At 40.4% G+C, this 19,360-nt stretch overlaps 1 protein-coding gene across 1 annotated transcript in view; it reads right to left on the reverse strand.

The window, feature by feature from the left end:
• The window catches only part of TMTC1 (transmembrane and tetratricopeptide repeat containing 1), a gene marked incomplete at its 5' end in the record, with an annotated part of 261,806 nt that overhangs the window by 197,559 nt on the left and 44,887 nt on the right, over positions 1–19,360 (reverse strand). The window contains 3 exons of the mRNA XM_006769654.2: positions 6,607–6,810; positions 10,953–11,129; positions 13,593–13,666. Of these exons, the coding sequence (XP_006769717.2) occupies positions 6,607–6,810; positions 10,953–11,129; positions 13,593–13,666 (455 nt within the window). The remainder of the gene's footprint in view (positions 1–6,606; positions 6,811–10,952; positions 11,130–13,592; positions 13,667–19,360) is intronic.

Below are 19,360 nucleotides of genomic sequence, written 5' to 3' on the forward strand. Positions count from 1 at the left end.
GTGTAAAAGCAGATGCCTAAGCCTGATTGCTCTACACTGAGAAAGGAAAGAAATTATCATCCACTGACTGAGATTCACAGGGGATAGAGGACTGCCAAGAACGGGTACCCAATCAAGATTAAGCAGAATGAACCAAAGGCTGTCAGCAGTTAGGAGCTCTACCAACTGCTATCCATAAATTAAAAGAAATGTTGCCTACTTAGCATGTGATTTATTTGGAAGCATGTAGTGCTACATTTTGCAAGAAGCCAGGGAACCCTTTATTGAAATGATCCACTTTAGTGCTGAGTTCAGTTCAAGAGCCAAAGCAGATTTCAAAAAGCTTTCAGGTGACGTCATCAAGGTAACTCCTGCTTAACCACATCCTCTGATCAGTGAAGGTCAAAATATTTACATGCCTAAGTCTCCTGACTTTCATTACACCACAGTTTCACTTCAGGGCCAAACCTGGTTCAGGAGGAATAACATTACTCTCAGTTAATGTTTAGCAGATAGTAAAAGAGGGGAAAAAATAACCTCTTCAAATTCTCCATCCGCAAAAGGGAATACTTTTCTGGTAAGCTCTGTATTTGAAAGAAGCTACCATAAAGGCAGTTGGGAGCCCAGTTTGGGCAAATCAACCCACCAAAGACCTTTTACGGCACCTTAATGACACTATCCCAATAAACACAGTTCCTAATTGAGAAGCCTGGTAACTAACTGACATCAGTCCATGAAAGGTGTGTGAAATGGTGGTGGGGAGGTCAAGAGAACTAATTATTCATCAGCAATATAGGCTTTCAACACAGGTTGTTGTTTTTTTTCTGTCATCTATAAATCTCACTTCACTAGTTTGCTAAGTTTCTCTCAATGCTGGTATGAGATTATTAATTGGGATCTGAAATACATTTGCCCTACTCACAGCATCATATGTGTGGAATAAAAGTTCAAAATCCCACCTCATAAGTTTAATCCCCACAGCATCGCTTGCTTTGGGGAAAAGGAGTGTAATGCAAGGTCTATAGAAATAAAGCATTAAAACGACACTTAAGAGATCAGTTACCCATTCCACCAGTGAAGGTCAAAATATTTAAATGCCTCTCTAAATCCCCAGACTTTAATTACCTCACAAGTTCACTTTCATGCCAAATTGTTCTCTAGTCCTAAACCTGTCTTGGTTTCTTGATTTGCATTCCTACTTACAAGGCATTTACAAGATAAATGATTAAGACCCACTAAAGTGAAAAATCTAACCACTACCTCACCCACAAAAAAATGAGCCTATTTTTCAATTAAAATACCATGATCATCATCCAGCTAAGTTCCATGAGGGCAGGGCTTTGTTTACTTCATTGACAAAAATGGTGTCTGGAACATAGTAGGTGCTCAGTAAATTTTGTTGAATGAATGATTCATGACAGATCCTACAAGGTAGCAGAAAAAAGAGGAAATGAACCAGAATTTGAGGCAAAAATGGTCTTCAATGCCTACAGTGATCACTATTATTTAAATATTAAATCAAGTAAGTATACATGAAAAAATGACTCTATAGATATATAGGCATATCCATATACAGGGTGTCCCAAAAATGTATATGCATTTTGAATGATTATAAAGTCAGTGTTTATTAACATACAGTTTATTTTCAAAATTTAAAAGAATCTACAGAAATGAATAATTTTCTTTGTCAATGCCTGTTTTCAAACTGATGAGTGTTCTGGTCCAGACATTGCTGATAATGTGAAGCAATGGAATCACAAACATCAAGAATCATTTCTTTTGATATTTGTGTGCCCTCAATTCATTGACTGTTGCTGGTTTTGAACCGTAAACTTTATCTTTTATGTGTCCCCATAAAAAAAAAGTCTACTGGCACCTTAGGATAAATTTTTTTTGTTCAAAGGTTAATCTGGCTTCACCCATTATTTCAAATCAGTTAAACAAACCTGAAAATGAGTGAAAATTAAGTGAGTTTTCAGCTGTTAAAGTGTGTATACATTTTTGGGGACACCATATATATGAGTCTTGAAGATAATATTTCATATAGAATTCATGGAGCTTCCTAATGTAAAAGGGAAGGTGTGTCCACAGGTAAACGAATTTGATGTCCTAGGTTTTTCATTGCACTTTCTACCTATATGCCAATTACTAAGTCACACAGAAAAAAGGCAACTAAATAACTTGCAGTGGGATTTTTCTTGGGTTGGGATTTTTCCCTGTGTATAGAAACTTCTGAAAAACATTTTACCTGATTGTATTTAGCCAACATTTTGTCAATCTAATGCCATACATACAATGCAAATAAATACTAGCCAACAGTCTTGAAGTTCAAAAACAACAACAAATCCCACACAATCCCACTCCTTGCCTGCAAACTGCAGATTTACCATTTTCATCATGCATCCTGGTGTCCAGAAACCCACACAGTTATAACACTAAACTACTAATAATGACACTGCTGGCTGCCATGCACTGAATGGCCACCCTGTGCCAGGCAATATGTGCTACAGCTTGCAGTCCTGACAGCCCAGCAGAGAGTAAGGTTCTACTATTACCTCCCCCTTCTGGAGGTGAGAAAACAGAGGCCCGCAGAGATAAAACAACTTGTCCAGATCAAGTAAGCGAAGGAGCCATGATTTAACTGCTGTCTGCAGAGCTCTCTTTTGTGTTTTGTTTTGTTTTTACATCCTCACCAAGGATATGTTTTTATTGATTTTAGAGAGAGGAGAAGGAAGAGGGGGAGTGAGGAGAGAGAGGGAGGGAGGGAGGGAGGGAGAGAGAGAGAGAGAGAGAGAGAGAGAGAGAGAGAGAGAGAAACAACAATCTGTTGCCTCCTGTATGTGCCCCAACCAGGGATCAAAGTTGCAACCAGGGTATGTGCCCTGACCCATAATCAAACCCATAACGCTCCCGTGCATGGGACAACACTCCAACCAACTGAGCCACACAGGCCAGGGCTGCAGAGATCTTAAGAATTAAGATAAGATGCCTCTTTGAACTTTTGTTTGCTTAACCTGATCACCTTCTAACATAAGCATAGTTTTCAAAAATAATTTTAATACTAATTAAATATATACTCCAGTATATGACACGTTTACTTTTCAAAAAGGGAAACTATTGACAATTTTCCTTCCCAAGGAGGGATAATGGTCCTTCCCGCCCACAAACAGGTTAACATAGTGAGACTCTGACCCAGTTCCAGCTGAGCTGTGCATTATTCTCCGAGCTTCATTCTCTCTAAAACAGCCTGGTGCTCAGGGTGAAAAAAGAACAGAACAGAACCTACAAAAGCATGCTGTCTAATTAAATGTATTAGCACCAACACCATAGATCAAAGCAAGTCAAGAGGTGCCTTATGTGTGATCCAAGGATGGCAGCAAGAATCTGTCCCCCCCTGAGAGTTCAGCAGCGAGGCCAGCTCCACAGAGAATGAAACCAGTGTCCTGCCTCATCCCCAGGGCTAAGCCCTTGCCTAGGATATGGGCTTTAGAGCCCAGCAAATGGGCAAAGCATACGTTTAGGGGTCACACAGCTTGAGTTCCAATCCTGACCTTCCCCCTTACTATGTGAATGTGAACCAGGTGTCTTAACCTCTAAGATCTTCCATTTCCTCAAGTGAGGGGAACGATGATATCTACCTAAAATGCATCAGTGTGATGGCTGTATGGAACCTGCTAGTTCACGTCCTGGAACATAGTAGATGAATAACAGATATGAAACTGTCTTCCTTCCCCTGAAGGACCCTCTTCACTGGTCGGTGGCAGCTGACTCACAGTGGTATGCAGGAAATGACTATTTGATTTTTAGGTATTTTGCAAGCCAGTTATTAAATACAGCCATCATTCAAAATTAAATGATATTAACTTAAAATTAATCTTATTAGAAACAAAGGTGATACATACTGAAATCTCTTATTTCCTGATTCATTTACTTTGCTTCATTGTTATCTATGCTCTTCAGGTTATTTATGTCTATTTTCTATTAGGCAGTGGAAATATTGCATCATGGTGAGCTACGGAACTTCTCCCCCAACTCACTTTCAGTGCCGTCACATTTATAGCTTGAAATAAGACCTGGTAGGAGTTATTTACATGGAAATTGGCAAACACTATAAGTCAGGATTTCCTTGCTTTGGGAGCCAGTTATTAAACATTTACCAGCACACCCTAGTATTCATATTTCATCGTACCCCTTTCTGCTCCAGCATCTTTCATCTCTACTCTCTACAAATTGTCTAAATACAGACACATATCCATCAAATTTAAAATGAAAATGAAAACAAAAACCTAACCCCCCCCCTCCAGTTACCATCCTTTTCCCCCACTCCTTCATTGCCAAATTTTCTGAATAAGTATGCTTAATTCCAACACTTTTTACCAGCCTCTCATTAATTTATTCATTTAACAAATACTTGTGCCACTACCATTAGCCAGACACTATGAGATGAATTGGAGATACAGATATGAGCAAAACACAGCATAGCCCCTGCCCTCAGGGAACTCAGTCACATTACAATCTGATTTCTGTCCTGCCTTGGAAATCTACAAGTCCCTATTTACTCCTCTGTTTTCTCCTCCTTTGCCTCCTTAAAAACAACTTCCCCAAATGTTTTATCTCCTTTGCCTCCATGGCCCTTCACATAAAGGTCAAGATTTCCTCAATGTTACGATTGTTTGTCTCTCTTTCTCTCTCAAGAATTTCTCCCTCCAACCCTCAGGAAACTTATTTCGCTCCTTGACTTTCCATCTCAGTAACTGACACCACAGTCCACCCAACTGTTTAAGCCAACACCCCCAAATCCGTGTTTCCTTCCTTTCCTTTCCCCCACCCCACACATCAGCAAGTCCTGTGGGATCTGTATCCAAAAGGCATCCCAAACCCACCACACCTGTTCACCCCAGTCTCCATCTCCCTCAGTCTGTGTAAAACTTAACTCTTTTCCGTGCTTTACTCGTGTCCCCAACATCATGTGCCAAGATGAAGCCAGGATATTTAATGTAACCATTTCTTATCAACTTAAGATAAAACAAAATATAACAACAGCAAAAACAACATCACCTCCAAAGTCTCTCCATTCCGCTCAGAATAAAATTGAAACTTGCTTCATTGGCTAACACGGCCCTTTATCATCTGGGACCTGCCCACCTCCTGACCTTGCCTCTCCAATCCCCACATGTTCATTACCCCAAGTCTGGGACCCTGTGCCCAGATCCTTGCAGGGCTAGCTCCTCCTCTCATTCAGGAGGCTGCAGGAGGCCTGCTCTGACCAGCCAATGCAAATGTGTCCCTCTCCATCACTTCATTCATTGTCGTTTATCCAGTGCCTGTCTTCTTCTACTAGAAAGGAAGCAACATAACAGCAAAGACCTTGTCTTTCTTACTCACCAGGATATTCCTGGTACCGAGAACAGTGTCTGGCTTATGGTAGACACTCAGTGGGTATTTTATTTAAAACAGATATTTAATAAATGAATAAATAAAGCAAGAGGCAAAAAAAATAAGAAACAGGGAGAAGTGGAAATAATGGGAAACACAGACCCTGAAACCAAAGGATTTTTCTAGAAATGAACAGAAAAATAAGAACAGCAATCTGAAGTAGTAATATACTAACAGTATGAATTGAATTTCCATCTTTATTAAGTTCTGGCTTGCTCATGGCCTGAGCAAGATTAGAGGCAACCTAATTTAGTGAGCACCTGTTCCGATAAATGGATGTTAAGTGTTATGGCTAGGTGAAATTATTTTTAAAAAGGAAGTCCCATGCTGTAAAGATTTTCCTGCATCCCCACAAACATTTCTGAGAGGCAGAGTCCCCTGGGCTTCCTCCCATACTTGTGCTGTAATAAATTCCTACCACACACAAGAGCCAGGTGAGACAGCAAGCGGAAGGTAGAGCGCTCTCCTCCCCCAGAAAACCAAGGGCTGGGGTCTCCACACAAGGTTTTTTCTTTTTTAATTTTTTATTGATTAAGTTATTACATATGCGTACTTATCCCCACATTACCCCTATCCCCCCCACTCATGCCCTCACCCCCCCTGTTATCTGTGTCCTCACATATGTGTACTTATCCCCACATTACCCCACATCCCCCCCACTCATGCCCTCACCCCCCTGTTATCTGTGTCCATTGGTTAGGCCTATATGCTTGCATATAAGTCCTTCAGTCGATCTCTCCCCCTTACCCCCACCCTCCCCTACCTTCCCTCTGAGGTTTGATGGTCTGATCGATGCTTCTCTGTCTCTGGATCTGTTTTTGTTCATCAGTTTATGTTGTTCATTATATTCCATAAATGAGTGAGATCATGTGGTATTTATCTTTCTAAGCCAGTCACACAAGGTTCTTCCACCAGGAAAACAAGAAAACGTTTGCTCTCCTTAATTGAGTGTTCACAGACCCACACCTCACCCCCTGCTTCTAAATAACAGCAGAGAGCAGGGCTTTTTCCAGTTACCCCTTTCTTATCTGATCTAATACAAGGAAGGAAGGGAAGGAACAAGAAAGGCAGAGAAACAAGGAGAGAGGGGGAGGTCACAAAACCCGACTCAAGGCTTCCGTTCTCCTATCAGCCCACATAGGTGATACTGGATGGTGAAAACGCACACGGTCCAAGAGCCCAGCACAGTACCTCATCATGGACCACACAGCTCGAGGAGACACCGGGAATCCACTGCTCTTGGGTTCTGGTGGCAATGGGGAGTGGCAGCCACTCCAGGCTCCTTTGTGAGGGAACCGCTGCTGCTTCCCATTCTGCCGGAGGGGGTGCGCTGGCAGTGAGGGCTGGGGGCTCCCCGGTTGCTGGGGGCTGCGCTGAGGGATGACCCCATTGCTCCTAAATAAAGTCAAACAGAATGACAAGGCTTGCAACAAGAAATAGCAGTCCCTGTCCCCCCTGCAAAGTCCTGCTCCTAGAAGCAACCGTTCTCAAGTGTTTTAGCTCTTTTGTTTCTGGTATGGACTACAGTATTTTAAAATTAACATAAGTATAATATTATTTCTTTTTTTGATTTTAGAAATTATTTTATTGACTTCCTAATATAGAAAACTAGGACTCAGTCCTTCATATATGGACACACACACACACACACACACACACGCACTCTTCTTCACCCCTGATTCTCCAAATATATTTTTCTCATAATATTTGATGGAAGTGGTATTCAGGATTTGCATAATTATGAACTTGGAAAATCCCGTTCATAGCTGATCCATCCAAAGTACTGTGATTAAATTTTTCTTTCATGAATCCTCAGAGACATAACTCATGACAATTGGATGGACAAATCTGAAAAAGTCTGATTCTACCAAGTGACGGTGAGCAAAGGGATCATTTCAAGGGCTTATCTCAGCATGTAACACAATGAACAGGCACCGGTCTGTGGTCCCAGCAACCCCATTCCTATGGTGTTTGCACAAGAAAATACACTGCAGCATAGTTTAGGATAGCAAACATTGTGAAAATAACCTAAATTCCAAATCCAGAAAACTGGATAAATAAATTGGGATGATTAAATACCATACAACAGTTAAGATGAATGAACTATAGCTACTTGTATCAGCAATGATGTATCTTAAAGCCTAATGGTAAATGAAAAGAAAAGCAAGTGACTTATGTAAAGTTTGAAACTATGTTAAGTAATACTGTTTTGTATTCACTGGTATCTACATAGGAAATAATGGCATAGAAATAATCATAGAAATGAAAAGTGCCAAACTCACATTTGTGGTTACTTCTAGAGAGAGGTGTTAGGGACTGGGGTTAGGGAATGCTATTGTCTGTATGTTGGAAATTTTATACTAAATTTAAAAAAATAAAAAACAGAAATTTAACTCTCAGGGGCTCATTTTTCACTAAAAATATTTTTTCCTATAGGTGATGTCAAATAAAAGAAATCCCACTCCATTGGTGTGGTTCCCTTAAAATTTAGGAATAAATTGCTCTTCATGTAGGAAAGTGCTTCCAACCTTTGTTTCTGTTACTGTTTCTTTCCTGCTGCCTGAGTCATACAAGGAAAGACCTCAAAAACAACCTACTGCTAAGATATTTATTTTAAATGAGCAAATAAACAGGGGTAGATCCCTAAGAGTTTTGTGCAAAACTGCGTACATTATTCTGGGGGTAGGGGACACAACTTTGTGAAATTCTCAAAGGGGTCATGACCCCCAAGAAATACACTCAGAACTTCGGAGCCGGTGTCCTGGTACAAGTGTGCACCCCATTCCTGAGCAGAGGTGCTCTGGGAGGTCTCCAGGTCTCTGCCTCGCATTCCTTCATGGAGCCATAAAGACAAGGGACCTAATTCTGGCTCCACTCAGGGATAGGTGACTCTACAGAGGTTACTTTCTGTGCCTCTGTTTTCTCCTCTGCAAAACGAGGGCAACAGTTTTGAGCACCCTGTGACTTCATGCCTGTAAATGGCCTGGCACACACAATGCCTGGCACACGGCCAGAACTTGGGAGGCATTAACCATCATGGGCCAGGTCTCCCTGTCACATGCTCTGGTTCCTTCTCACCATGCTCACAGCTGCAGTCAGTTACTCATGTAATTACTCATGTAATGTCTGTCTCCCCCAATACTGGACATGCTCTCTGAGGGAAGGAATCTTATCTCTTATTCTTGGCCAGGTACAGAATGAGTATATGTTGAATGGGTGGAGGGAATAAATGAATGTCTCCACGTATGCAGAGCTGCTGGTTTTGAGAGTTCAAAGTTACTTTTTAAAAAAATCACAGAGGATGAGCCGTGCAACATCGAAGTTATATATCGGCATATTATTCCTTCCATAGATCTTCTAGCGGTTTACAATGGAGGTCAGGAAAGATTATTAAAAGAATAAAAGAGACAATTATCCCCTTTGAAAAAAGCCTGGCTCTACAGTAACTGGATAAAGAAGAAAATATAGGCAACACTGGGCTGCAGAGTCCCGAGGCCAGAGGAGACAGAGACAAGACTTCAGTGATGAGGTTCAAATAGCTCTGGACAGGACCAAAGGGGAGGGTCTGCAGTCAGTTGTCACACCCTGCTGCTGTCGGTGAGGCAAAGCAGAAAGAAGCTAGGAGGAGGAGACAAAAAGAATGCAAGAAAGTAAGTGGAGAAAGTGGGAAGCAAGAGAGGTCAACAGGTTGTTTTCTAAAAAAAACAAAAACAAAACAAAAGGCGAGCAATGCAATTGCTTCCATTGGTTAAGAGAATATAGAGCAGTGATGGCGAACCTATGACACGCGTGTCAGAGGTGACACGTGAACTCATTTTTTTGGTTGATTTTTCTTTGTTAAATGGCATTTAAATATATAAAATAAATATCAAAAATATAAATCTTTGTTTTACTGTGGTTGCAAATATCAAAAAATTTCGGTATGTGACACGGCACCAGAGTTAAGTTAGGGTTTTTCAAAATGCTGACACGCCCAGCTCAAAAGGTTCTCCATCACTGATATAGAGGAAAGACAGCCTCACATAAGCCAAGGGGAGGGCCTGTGGCTCGTGGCTTTCTTGGCAAGAGCTCGGGTCAAAATGATAATGGTTTTCCTTCCTCAGAGATTCACAGGGAGTCAACAGAGCACTAAACTCCACTTAAATGATGTCTAAGTACAAATAGGCAGGAAGGTGATCAGAATGTGATGGTTAATCTCAGCTTGTTGCTACTCAACAACCCTGCTCTTATCTTTATGTCAAGAAGTATAAAGAAGTAGGAAACAGAATAAAAAGGCAGGATTTTTTTCAAAGATAAAATTCTTCACTGGACAAGGCAGGAAAATAAATCAACCACATTTTTTAAAGTTCAAAAGTAAGAACCTTATAATTACTGAAAAATGGGGTCTGCATGTCAAATTGTTAGTAATTATGGAATTAATAGAGGAAGAAAATTATGGTATGTGTCAGAACTATTAATATGCCTTAGTCATTTTTATTGGCTACAATACACAGGATAAAATGAATGTGCCTTAAATTTGTAAAATAAAAACGGGCTACTAAATAAAACGTGTTCTTTGATTTGCATATGATGTGTGAGTATTCCTGTGTGGTTTAGATTAGCCATTTGTGAAATTTCAAAACAAAACTCTTAGGTAACAACTCAACTCTAGAGCAGACTCCAACGCAGCAGTGCCCTTTGATGGATAACACTAATTTGGATGCACAGGTTCAAGGCAAGCTGTTAACAAACTGTTTCTACTGGCAACCACTTCTCTGTGTGAATCAAAATTTCTCAGTGGTTTACAACCAGAAAATATTGCTAATATAAACTTGTAAAGTATAGATACTTCTCAATTCCTAATTTGGGGCACATAAAAATGTTATAGACCCCACTGATTTTTTTATAAAAGTGTGAAGAGTTTGAACATTTATCTTAATAAAACAAGGCTCACTTGTTATATTATGGTCTAAGGCAGGGGTGGGCAAACTTTTTGACTCGAGGGCCACAATGGTTCTTAAACTGGACCGGAGGGCCGGAACACAAGCATGGATGGAGTGTTTGTGTGAACTAATATAAATTCAAAGTAAACATCATTACATAAAAGGGTACGGTCTTTTTTTTTTTTTTTTTAGTTGTATTCATTTCAAACGGGCCAGATCCGGCCCGCGAGCCGTAGTTTGCCCACGGCTGGTCTAAAGTGAAGTTACATTTAACAAAAATATTTTTATATTTTTAATGAAGTTTTAAAATTACTGATTTAAGTACTTTCTTGTGACTTGGCTCTGGAATCTTTATTTCTTTTTTTAGTTGATAACTGTTTTATTAAAAATTTGTATTGCAGGTGCCCCTTTCTTACCCTCCCTTGGCCCGCCTCCCCCTCCCCCTTGGCCTTCACCACCTAGTGTCCATGTCCATGGCATATACATATATGTTCTTCAGCTAATCCCTTCCTCTTCCTTATCCAGTCACCCCCTACCCTTCTCCCCTTGGGCATCAACCAGTCTGTTCCATGTATCCACGCACTGCTTAACATCAAAACATTCAAATGGACTTACGATTTCTCTTGCTTGTGGGATAGAGAAAAGAGATCATAAACCAAGCACACTCCAAACACTGTGATGCCCGTCTCTTTCACCAGCATTGCACAGGTCCCCAGAAACAAACCGAGCAGCAAGAAGAAAGGAGAGGCCGTGGAAGGGAAACACTCCCCAACACAGCACTGGTCCACACTCCTGAAAAACAAGGTTGAGATTCTTCTAATATAAGAAGAATGTGGATTGCTAAGAAATACCATTTTTTAACACTAAGATCTAGCATCAATTTCATTTCATTCTAAATAAGTAGGTGAGCAAATGTTTCTTTAGTAATAGAATCATGTAAAATTGCAAAGATGAAAAAAAGTAAATGCCTAGTTCCGATTTTGAGACTTAAATTAAGGTATGTGAAAATTATGACAAAACCTGCCATACAATAAATGAATACTAAAAAGCCATTTAAAATGCTACCATAGAGACATAGTTAGTGACATGGAGAGATGGTGAGGTGAATATATTTTAAGTGAATAACACAGGTTACTAAACCACATGCATGAACTCCGGAGCCAGGTTTCCTGGGTTCCAATCATAGCTCTATAGTTAAGTAACAGGGTCATAGGGGGCAGGTTACTTTGCCTCTCTGCCTCAGTTTCTTTCCCTGTGAAATGGGACCATGGTGTTGGAGGGAGAATTCATTAAGTGACCAAATATATATTAAGTGTTCATCACCATTATTATTTTAGTGAAGGTATTTTATATGCTTCTGTACACAAAACACAAAAATCAGTGGAGATATATATACGCACACAAGTACACACAACACACACACACACACACATAACTAATCATCATTTCTCTGTGTGATGAAAATACAGATGATTTAGCTTTTTTCTTTTTTTCTGCCTAATCTGCATATTTAAATCTATTTCCCAGAAGGCCATATTAGATAAAGGTGTTTTGTTTTTTTTTCCCCTCAGTATAATTTCCAGCAGGGATTTTCAAGAGCCCTCCAGCTGTAAAGTCTTTTTTTCATCTCACAAAAGGGAACCAGCCCCACACGAAGAAACACCACAGTTCCTCCAGCAGGCGCCACGCCCATTGGCTCCCACTCCTTTGAAGAAAAGGTTAATATTTCTGTAGTTATGATGTCTTACCCTTACTCCTATGTCTAAAAGCAGTTGCATAAAAGTATATGCCAGTAGATATGCATTCTTCTTCAATGCTGGGCTATAGCTTAAATTGCTAAAAGTAAGAATGGCACGCACAACAGAAACCTGTGATGCTATAGCTCATTATCGCATAAACATGGCTATACTGCAGGCCCAATCGTGTTCCTAAACACACAGAGAAAGCTCAAAAGAACAAGTTGAAACTAAACTAAAAGCAATTATTAATCTTGTTCTGACACCAGAGTAAACAGGAAACAATTGTTGCACTTGGATTTATAGTTTTAAGATTTTCACATCTTTATGCATGACTAGCAATGCAATGGGAGGTCACAAAGCCAGGACTAGAAGACTGGTACTATACTAAAGGCTCTGCTCTTTACCAGAACTTCCTAAGACTTAATTCATTCCATCCCGGATCCAAAGTCTAAATTGGTTTACAACAGGGTTTCTCAATTTCAGTGCTATTGGCGTTTTGAGGAAGATGATTCTTTACTGTAAAGGCTGCCCCTGTACATTGTAGGATCCTCAGTCTAGCAAGTTGAGACAAGCAAAAATGTCTCCAGAAATTGTCAAATGTCCCCTGGGGAAGTAGGGGCAAATTTGCCGCATACTGAGAACCACTGGTTTAGAAGTGTTTGCTAGAGTCCCTGGGCTTTGTGAGGGTATAGATCGATAAAATGATCCAAAGATCAAAGTTCACAAATCCTTAGCCAGGCCAGGCCATCCTCCACGAAGGAGGGCAACATGGTTCACTGACCCCTTTTTTCTGGGCCATGCTCTGAGTCATCTGCCCTTATTTCCATTCTCTTTTCAATCTGCTCCTTTCCCTTTGGGGATATTTCACAACACAGGTGAGAGCCTGATCACACTGGGGGGAAACAGGCAATATAATGGAAAATTATTTTATTGCTTTTTAATCTCCCAAAAGCAAGTAGCTTCTGTATATTTTGAAAGGGTATGTAAATTGGAAAACCACAGTTGAGAACCATGACTTTCAATTCAGAATGGTTTTAAGCTCTGAGCTACTTTAATGAGGATAAGAAGGGGTAGGGGCTGGGGGGAAGAGTACCAAAAATGAAAAGGAAAAACTGAACAAATCATAGGCAAATAAGAGAAAGGACTACACCCAATTTATTTTTGCTCAGAGCTATGATTCCAAATTCCATTCTCAGTCAGAAACTGTAAGTAAAAGGAAAACAAGAAGCAAGAGCTTGTCTTCCTAGTCCTGGGAGGGCAGTTCCTACAAAAGGCTATGACATGGTTCAGAATGTGGCTGGAAGAGAGAACACCTGGCACTTGGAAAGGAGAGAATGTCCTATGCCAGGTCTCGGGGGAGCTCTCTGAGCATTTCAACACCAAGAAGCCTCCTTCCTCTCTCAGGCAGATGCTGAGAACACATACACACACACACACACACACACACACACAGCAGAAATTCCCAAAGGAGAGCATGACTGTAATCACAGAGAAGGACACCCTTAGCTATTCATACCTGTTGTAGGAGAGAAAGGCCAACAGAAACAGCAGGCACGCTAATACGTCAGCTCTGCCAACAATTCCAGCTACCTAGGATGTTGGAAAAAAATTAAAAATTAAAACTTCAGAAAATTACTTTCAGTAAAGTATTACAAAAATGTGTTTGGATTTAGATGACTGCAAAGTGTAATAAAATGGGAAACACGTTGTTATTCAAATTCTAACCATCTCTGGTTATCATATATATTTAATAATACATTTATAGAAGGAGAAAAGAAGAGGGGGCAAGATTTCCATGCTTCTCTTCGTTTTTAACCTTTCTCCCATAGAAGGTTAATTCACAGCATCAAAGTTTCTTCATTTGTTGTTTTATTCAAAATATCTTTTTAAATATGTTTTTATTGATTTTTTTAGAGAGAGGGAGAGAGAGAGAGAGAAACAGTTGAGAGAGAAACATAGATCGGCTGTCTCCTGCATGCCCCCTACTAGGGATCAAGCCCACAACCCGGGCATGTGCCCTGACTGGGAATCAAACCAGAGACCTTTTGGTACATGGGAAGACACTCAACCAACTGAGCCACATCAGCCAGGGCTTTTCAGAAAATTTTTTGAGCAATGACTGAGTGCCAGACAGTGTGCTAGTCTTTGGGCCTGGAATGCTAGTGGAGCAGAAGACATTTACACAGCTCTAATAGGAATAAGTTGAGGAATCAATAATTCTAACAAGAATGGGAATGCGTCTGAACTCCTCATTGTTATATGTGAGTATATGTACATGTGTGTATTTCTTAGCTCTGTCACTGAAAGAGCTTAAATGCAAACACCTCAGGAGCAAAGGGCCATCCCGGCACTAACTGCAAGCCATTCCTCCACTAAGGAGACCATGGGCTGCAGGGCTGAAGCTGGGGAGCTACAAGAGAAGTTTGGATGGATCATCTTCTCATGTTAGAAAGTAAGAAAGTGCACAAAACATGACAGGTTCATGTGTCAAAAGGACACAGAAGCCAGTGACAGGCCACTGACCAAATATGAGACAATTTGAACATCAAAATAAAGACTTTAAAAATTATAAATCATTGAAAAGACATTCATGAATGCATAATGATAATAAAGATATGGATGGATGGATGGATGGATGGCTAGATGGACCAATGCATGTGTAAGTACCTACATATATATACAGTAAGCAAGTGAAAGAAAAAGGATGGAGAGCTCTTCCTTACATTAAAAATCCAGTTAATGAATATAGAAGGAGTAGTACAGTTGGAAAATATCCATTTTGCTTCTCCATATGAGTAAAGATTGACTTGCTCAAGAAACATCACAAACTATCAATGCATGCTAAATCTAAGGTATGAAAGTTTAATGAGGCACAAGATATTTGCAGGGCTTCAAACCATTTCCTCACCAATTACATATTAGTTGAATAAATAAAAAGAATAATTCTACTATGGAGAAAATGTGCTACATTGCATTACGCCTTGACTGGGGAATAGAATTTAACCTATTCTATTCGTTAATAAAGGGCAAATCGACATGGCATGCCTAAGAATGTGGTATCCTGAAGGACACATCCTTTCTGTAGTATGACAGCCGGGAACACATAACCTGAATATAATCATGAAAAGTCATAGGACAAACCGAAAATAAGAATATTCTAATAAAGTACATAAATTAACATATACTTAAATTAATAATTAATAAAGTCTAAAATATAATAATTCTACATTATAATTTTATAATATTAAAGATATCTTCTCATTTATATTATATCTTGACTTAGTAATTATATCACAACTCACTATAATCTATCATAATATGATTTGCACACAATATATTATATGTTATAGGCATATGTTGTACTTACATAATATATATTATGTATTTACATTTTATATATTTTATTTTTATATATTTATATATTATGTATTTACATAGAATATTTATATTACAGAAAGATATGTAACTGTTCCAAACTTAAGGAGACTAAAGTGAAATGTTGACTAATGGCCTTAGTTTAGAAGGGCTGTGGGCAAAATATGGCCCGCGGGCCGAATCCAGCCTGTTTGGCTGTTCTATCCGGCCCGTGCAGCCGAAAGAGTGGAGGGTTCTCTTGCTCTCCCCTTCGCTCCTTCACCAGCAGGAGTGTTAACATGTATTAGTTCACACAAACACTCCATCCATGTTTTTGTTCCGGCCCTCCGGTCCAGTTTAAGAACCCATTGTGACCCTCGAGTCAAAAAGTTTGCCCACCTCTGGTAGAATATACATCTAAATTAAGATGTAAAGGGGCATGAAATGCAACCTGCTCTCAAATGCTTCAGAAAACAATAATTTTATATATTAAGGGAGAAAGATAAAAAGAATGGTAAAACAAAGGTGGCAATATTTGAAAAATTGGTGAGTCTGGACAAAGAATATATATTCATTATATTTGTTTAAGTTTTATATTATTTTTTTAAAAAAATTTTATTCAGAAAGGAGCCGAAATGGAATAGAGGTGGGAGACAGAGGGCTATTTATAAATCTTTGTCTTATTACACAGCTTAAAATGTGTGTGAATTTCTCTTAATTTTTTTAAATCCAAGGAAGAAAACTGTAAAGGAAAAAAATGGCATATGGTTCAAAGAATGCTGCAAAGACAAGGTCACGGATGAGCTGGACCTTAAAGATGAGGAGTTCACCAGAGAAATGAACTGGGTTAACATTTCAGGCACAGAACATAGCATCACCCAGATCATACAAGACCTGAAGTCCACAGTGTATTTGAGACTCAGTCAATAATTAATGGCAGGAAATAGTTTTCTGGGAAATATACCTATAAATCTCCTCATAAAATGAGCACACTTTGCAGTGATGAAGGAGAGGCAAGGCCGCACCAGGGAGCTAGACCCTCCCAGGCTTGAGCATAGACACCTTTGCCATTTGAGTAAGAGTGAGACTCACTTTTGTTATCTTTAATTTCTGAAATTTGGTTTTCTTATCTTTGAAACGAGTACAATACCCCCTACCTCATGTTCCTGCTGTAAGTAATGAGATGATACATATAAAGTGCCCGCTCAACATTGGCGCCCTCCTTTCTTCCTGCTCCCGACAGAGAAAGGGGTCAACACTTAGCCCTGGGACAGGATGTTCTGTGTGGCTTATGGAAGTCATCTTTCTACTTTAAGGATTGCTTCTATGATATTTTAACTTTATTGAATAATCTATCTATTAGTTAAACTAGGAATAAAAGTAATTCAATTATATGCCTGCATATAAATTGATGGCAAGTCACATATTGAGAAAAATTCCAGTTCTATTGATAGCAAGAAACCTGGACATGGTCAAATAATTTCATTGTCAGTGCAGAGTTACCTAATGTGGCTGCCTGGACCACACACTGTTCATTGATCCATTAATCTAGGAAGAACTTGAGTTCCCAATCAGGAAGACTGTATGACTCAAGGGAGGCAGGCAGTGACAATGTGGTGTCACCTTGGTGTCAAGGCCAAGCTCAAACTCACCATCTGTAAAGCAACAATTAATTGCACATGGTCCACCTGCGAAGCCCAAATCTGCTCAGTACACACCTCTGCCTCCATGAGCACTGAGCTCAGCATCAGCTGTAGGGCCTCCTGAGGGTTAAACAGAGAGTCCAGCTGGCCAGCAACAACATCTTGGAATAAGGCCAGGCATTTGGGCCCAGAGGGACATCCATCATAGCACAACTGATGTGGCCAACTTGGACAACAGCAAGACTTGCAAGCTGATAGTGGGTGTAGCAAGCTGGCATGAGGCAATAATAAGCAAGGCAAGCATAACTAATGCATTAAAGGCGCCTGAAGCCCTGCTTCTCGAATTGCAGCCAGCTAGTGCTGCTGGGAAAGAGCAGTGGCAGAATATGCCAGCGGTGTGTGCCCAGATATAAAAAATGCAGTGTCCCTTGGAGCAGAAGGTCAGAATGAGTGTTAAAATGTTAGTGTTAATACTGGTAGACTCTGTTGCCAATTTCAAACCACCAAGCCTTCACTGAACACCTATTCTAAATTCGTGTTCAGTTAGGATCTCTGGGAGTAGGGGTTAGATGTCTAAAATAAAGATGCTTGTCAGCAATGACTATATGCCTAGACCAGCCACTCACTGTGATTCAATTAGCCAATAGCATCATGTTCAGTAACTGCCTGTTTTATTCCAGTCAACAAACATTTTCCAAGTGCCTCCGGTTTGCCAGGTATTATGCCAGCTGGAGGGATACAGCCTGCCACAAGGAGTTTAACATCTGGTGAGGAGTCAAAAAGAGTGTATTAACATGCCACAGGGAAACTGCATGTCTCGTAAAGAGGAGAAATCATTGCCATGGGAAGACTAAAGGGATTAATTTTGACTGTAGGATCTGGGAAGGCTTCATGGAAAGGTTGGCCTTATACACGAAGACACAGGACAGCTGAGGAAGACTTCAGGGAGCTCAGGATGGGAGAATGTGAACCCTGGGCCAGAAAGGGGACACAGAAGCATTCCAGGTCTAGGAAAGAGAGGCCTGAGCACATACGGAGGGTTTCTGGAAGGCAAGGCATAAGGGAATGAGAGCATGGAGTAAATGAAAAGGAGGCAGACATGGGCAATGGGAAGCAGAGATGGAATGTTAAGTTGGAGCCCCTGGGCTTGATTCCGTGACAAAGTCGGCTGAACTGGAGGGTACTGGAAGCGAAAAAAGACTTGCTCAATAATACATGCAGATGGACGGCATGTATTTCTGCCTGATGTTTCAGGTTTCCATCTCCAAGGGGCTAGTTATAACCTGAGACCTGCATCCTTTAAATATTCAAAGAGTGGAAAAACATCAGTGAATTGGGTAGATTTTAAATAATGTAACATTCAAATCTCTGGGAAAGCTTAAGAGAATGTGGAAATTGCCAATTATGGATTTAATTTGCTCCCAAAACTTATTACTTCTTGGAATACCACTCATAGGATTTGTATCAAGTTATTCATCATTGTACCTGCAAGGATGAGTTCCATTAGCGTCGAACAGAGCCAGGAACACACACTTAGTGCCTGGCAACAGCTAAAGGCTGGACTGACTGATTTGATCATGACAATTCTCTCCTCTGTTATCTTGTCCGAATTCTAGAAACATTGACATTAACTTTCAACTCCAGATGTCAGCATTTCCTGCTCATACTTTTGACTAAAGTGCATTCCTTCAAACCAGCAATGTCTTGTCTCCATCATGGGTAAATTTTAATTCTCATAAGAGAAGTACAATGATTTTCCCATTTTCCCAATTACTGATTTTTCTCATAATTTTCCAAGAAATATACCGTCAAGAAACCCTTCCAGGAATCACAAGACCTTAAATGAAGAAAGGTCTGCGTTTATCTTATTCATTGTTATTTCCCTGCATGAGGACTACATTACAGTCTCTCAAATATTTGTTGAAAAATTGAGTAAATAAGTGACTTGTACCTGTCTATTTAAATTGGAAATAATTTTTCCCTCTGCTGGGATTCTTGTTTTAGTAACCACTCACCTGCCTGCCTGCCTAATGCACCCAACTCCCCTCCCCTCTCAGCCTGGTCACCCCCAACGGCCCTCCCCTGCTGGCCTGGTCACTCACAACTGCCCCCCCTGCAGGCCTGATCACCCCCAACTGCCCTCCCCTGCCAGCCTGGTCGCCCCCAACTGCCCTCCCCTGCAAGCCAGTTTGCTCCCAGCTGCCCTCCCCTGCAGGGCTGGTCACCCCAAACTGCCCTCCCCTATTGGTCTGATTGCCCCCAACTGCCCTAACCTGCTGGTCTGGTC

The sequence above is a fragment of the Myotis davidii genome, unplaced genomic scaffold (assembly GCF_000327345.1).
Source record: "Myotis davidii unplaced genomic scaffold, ASM32734v1 scaffold163, whole genome shotgun sequence".
Taxonomy (NCBI): domain Eukaryota; kingdom Metazoa; phylum Chordata; class Mammalia; order Chiroptera; family Vespertilionidae; genus Myotis; species Myotis davidii.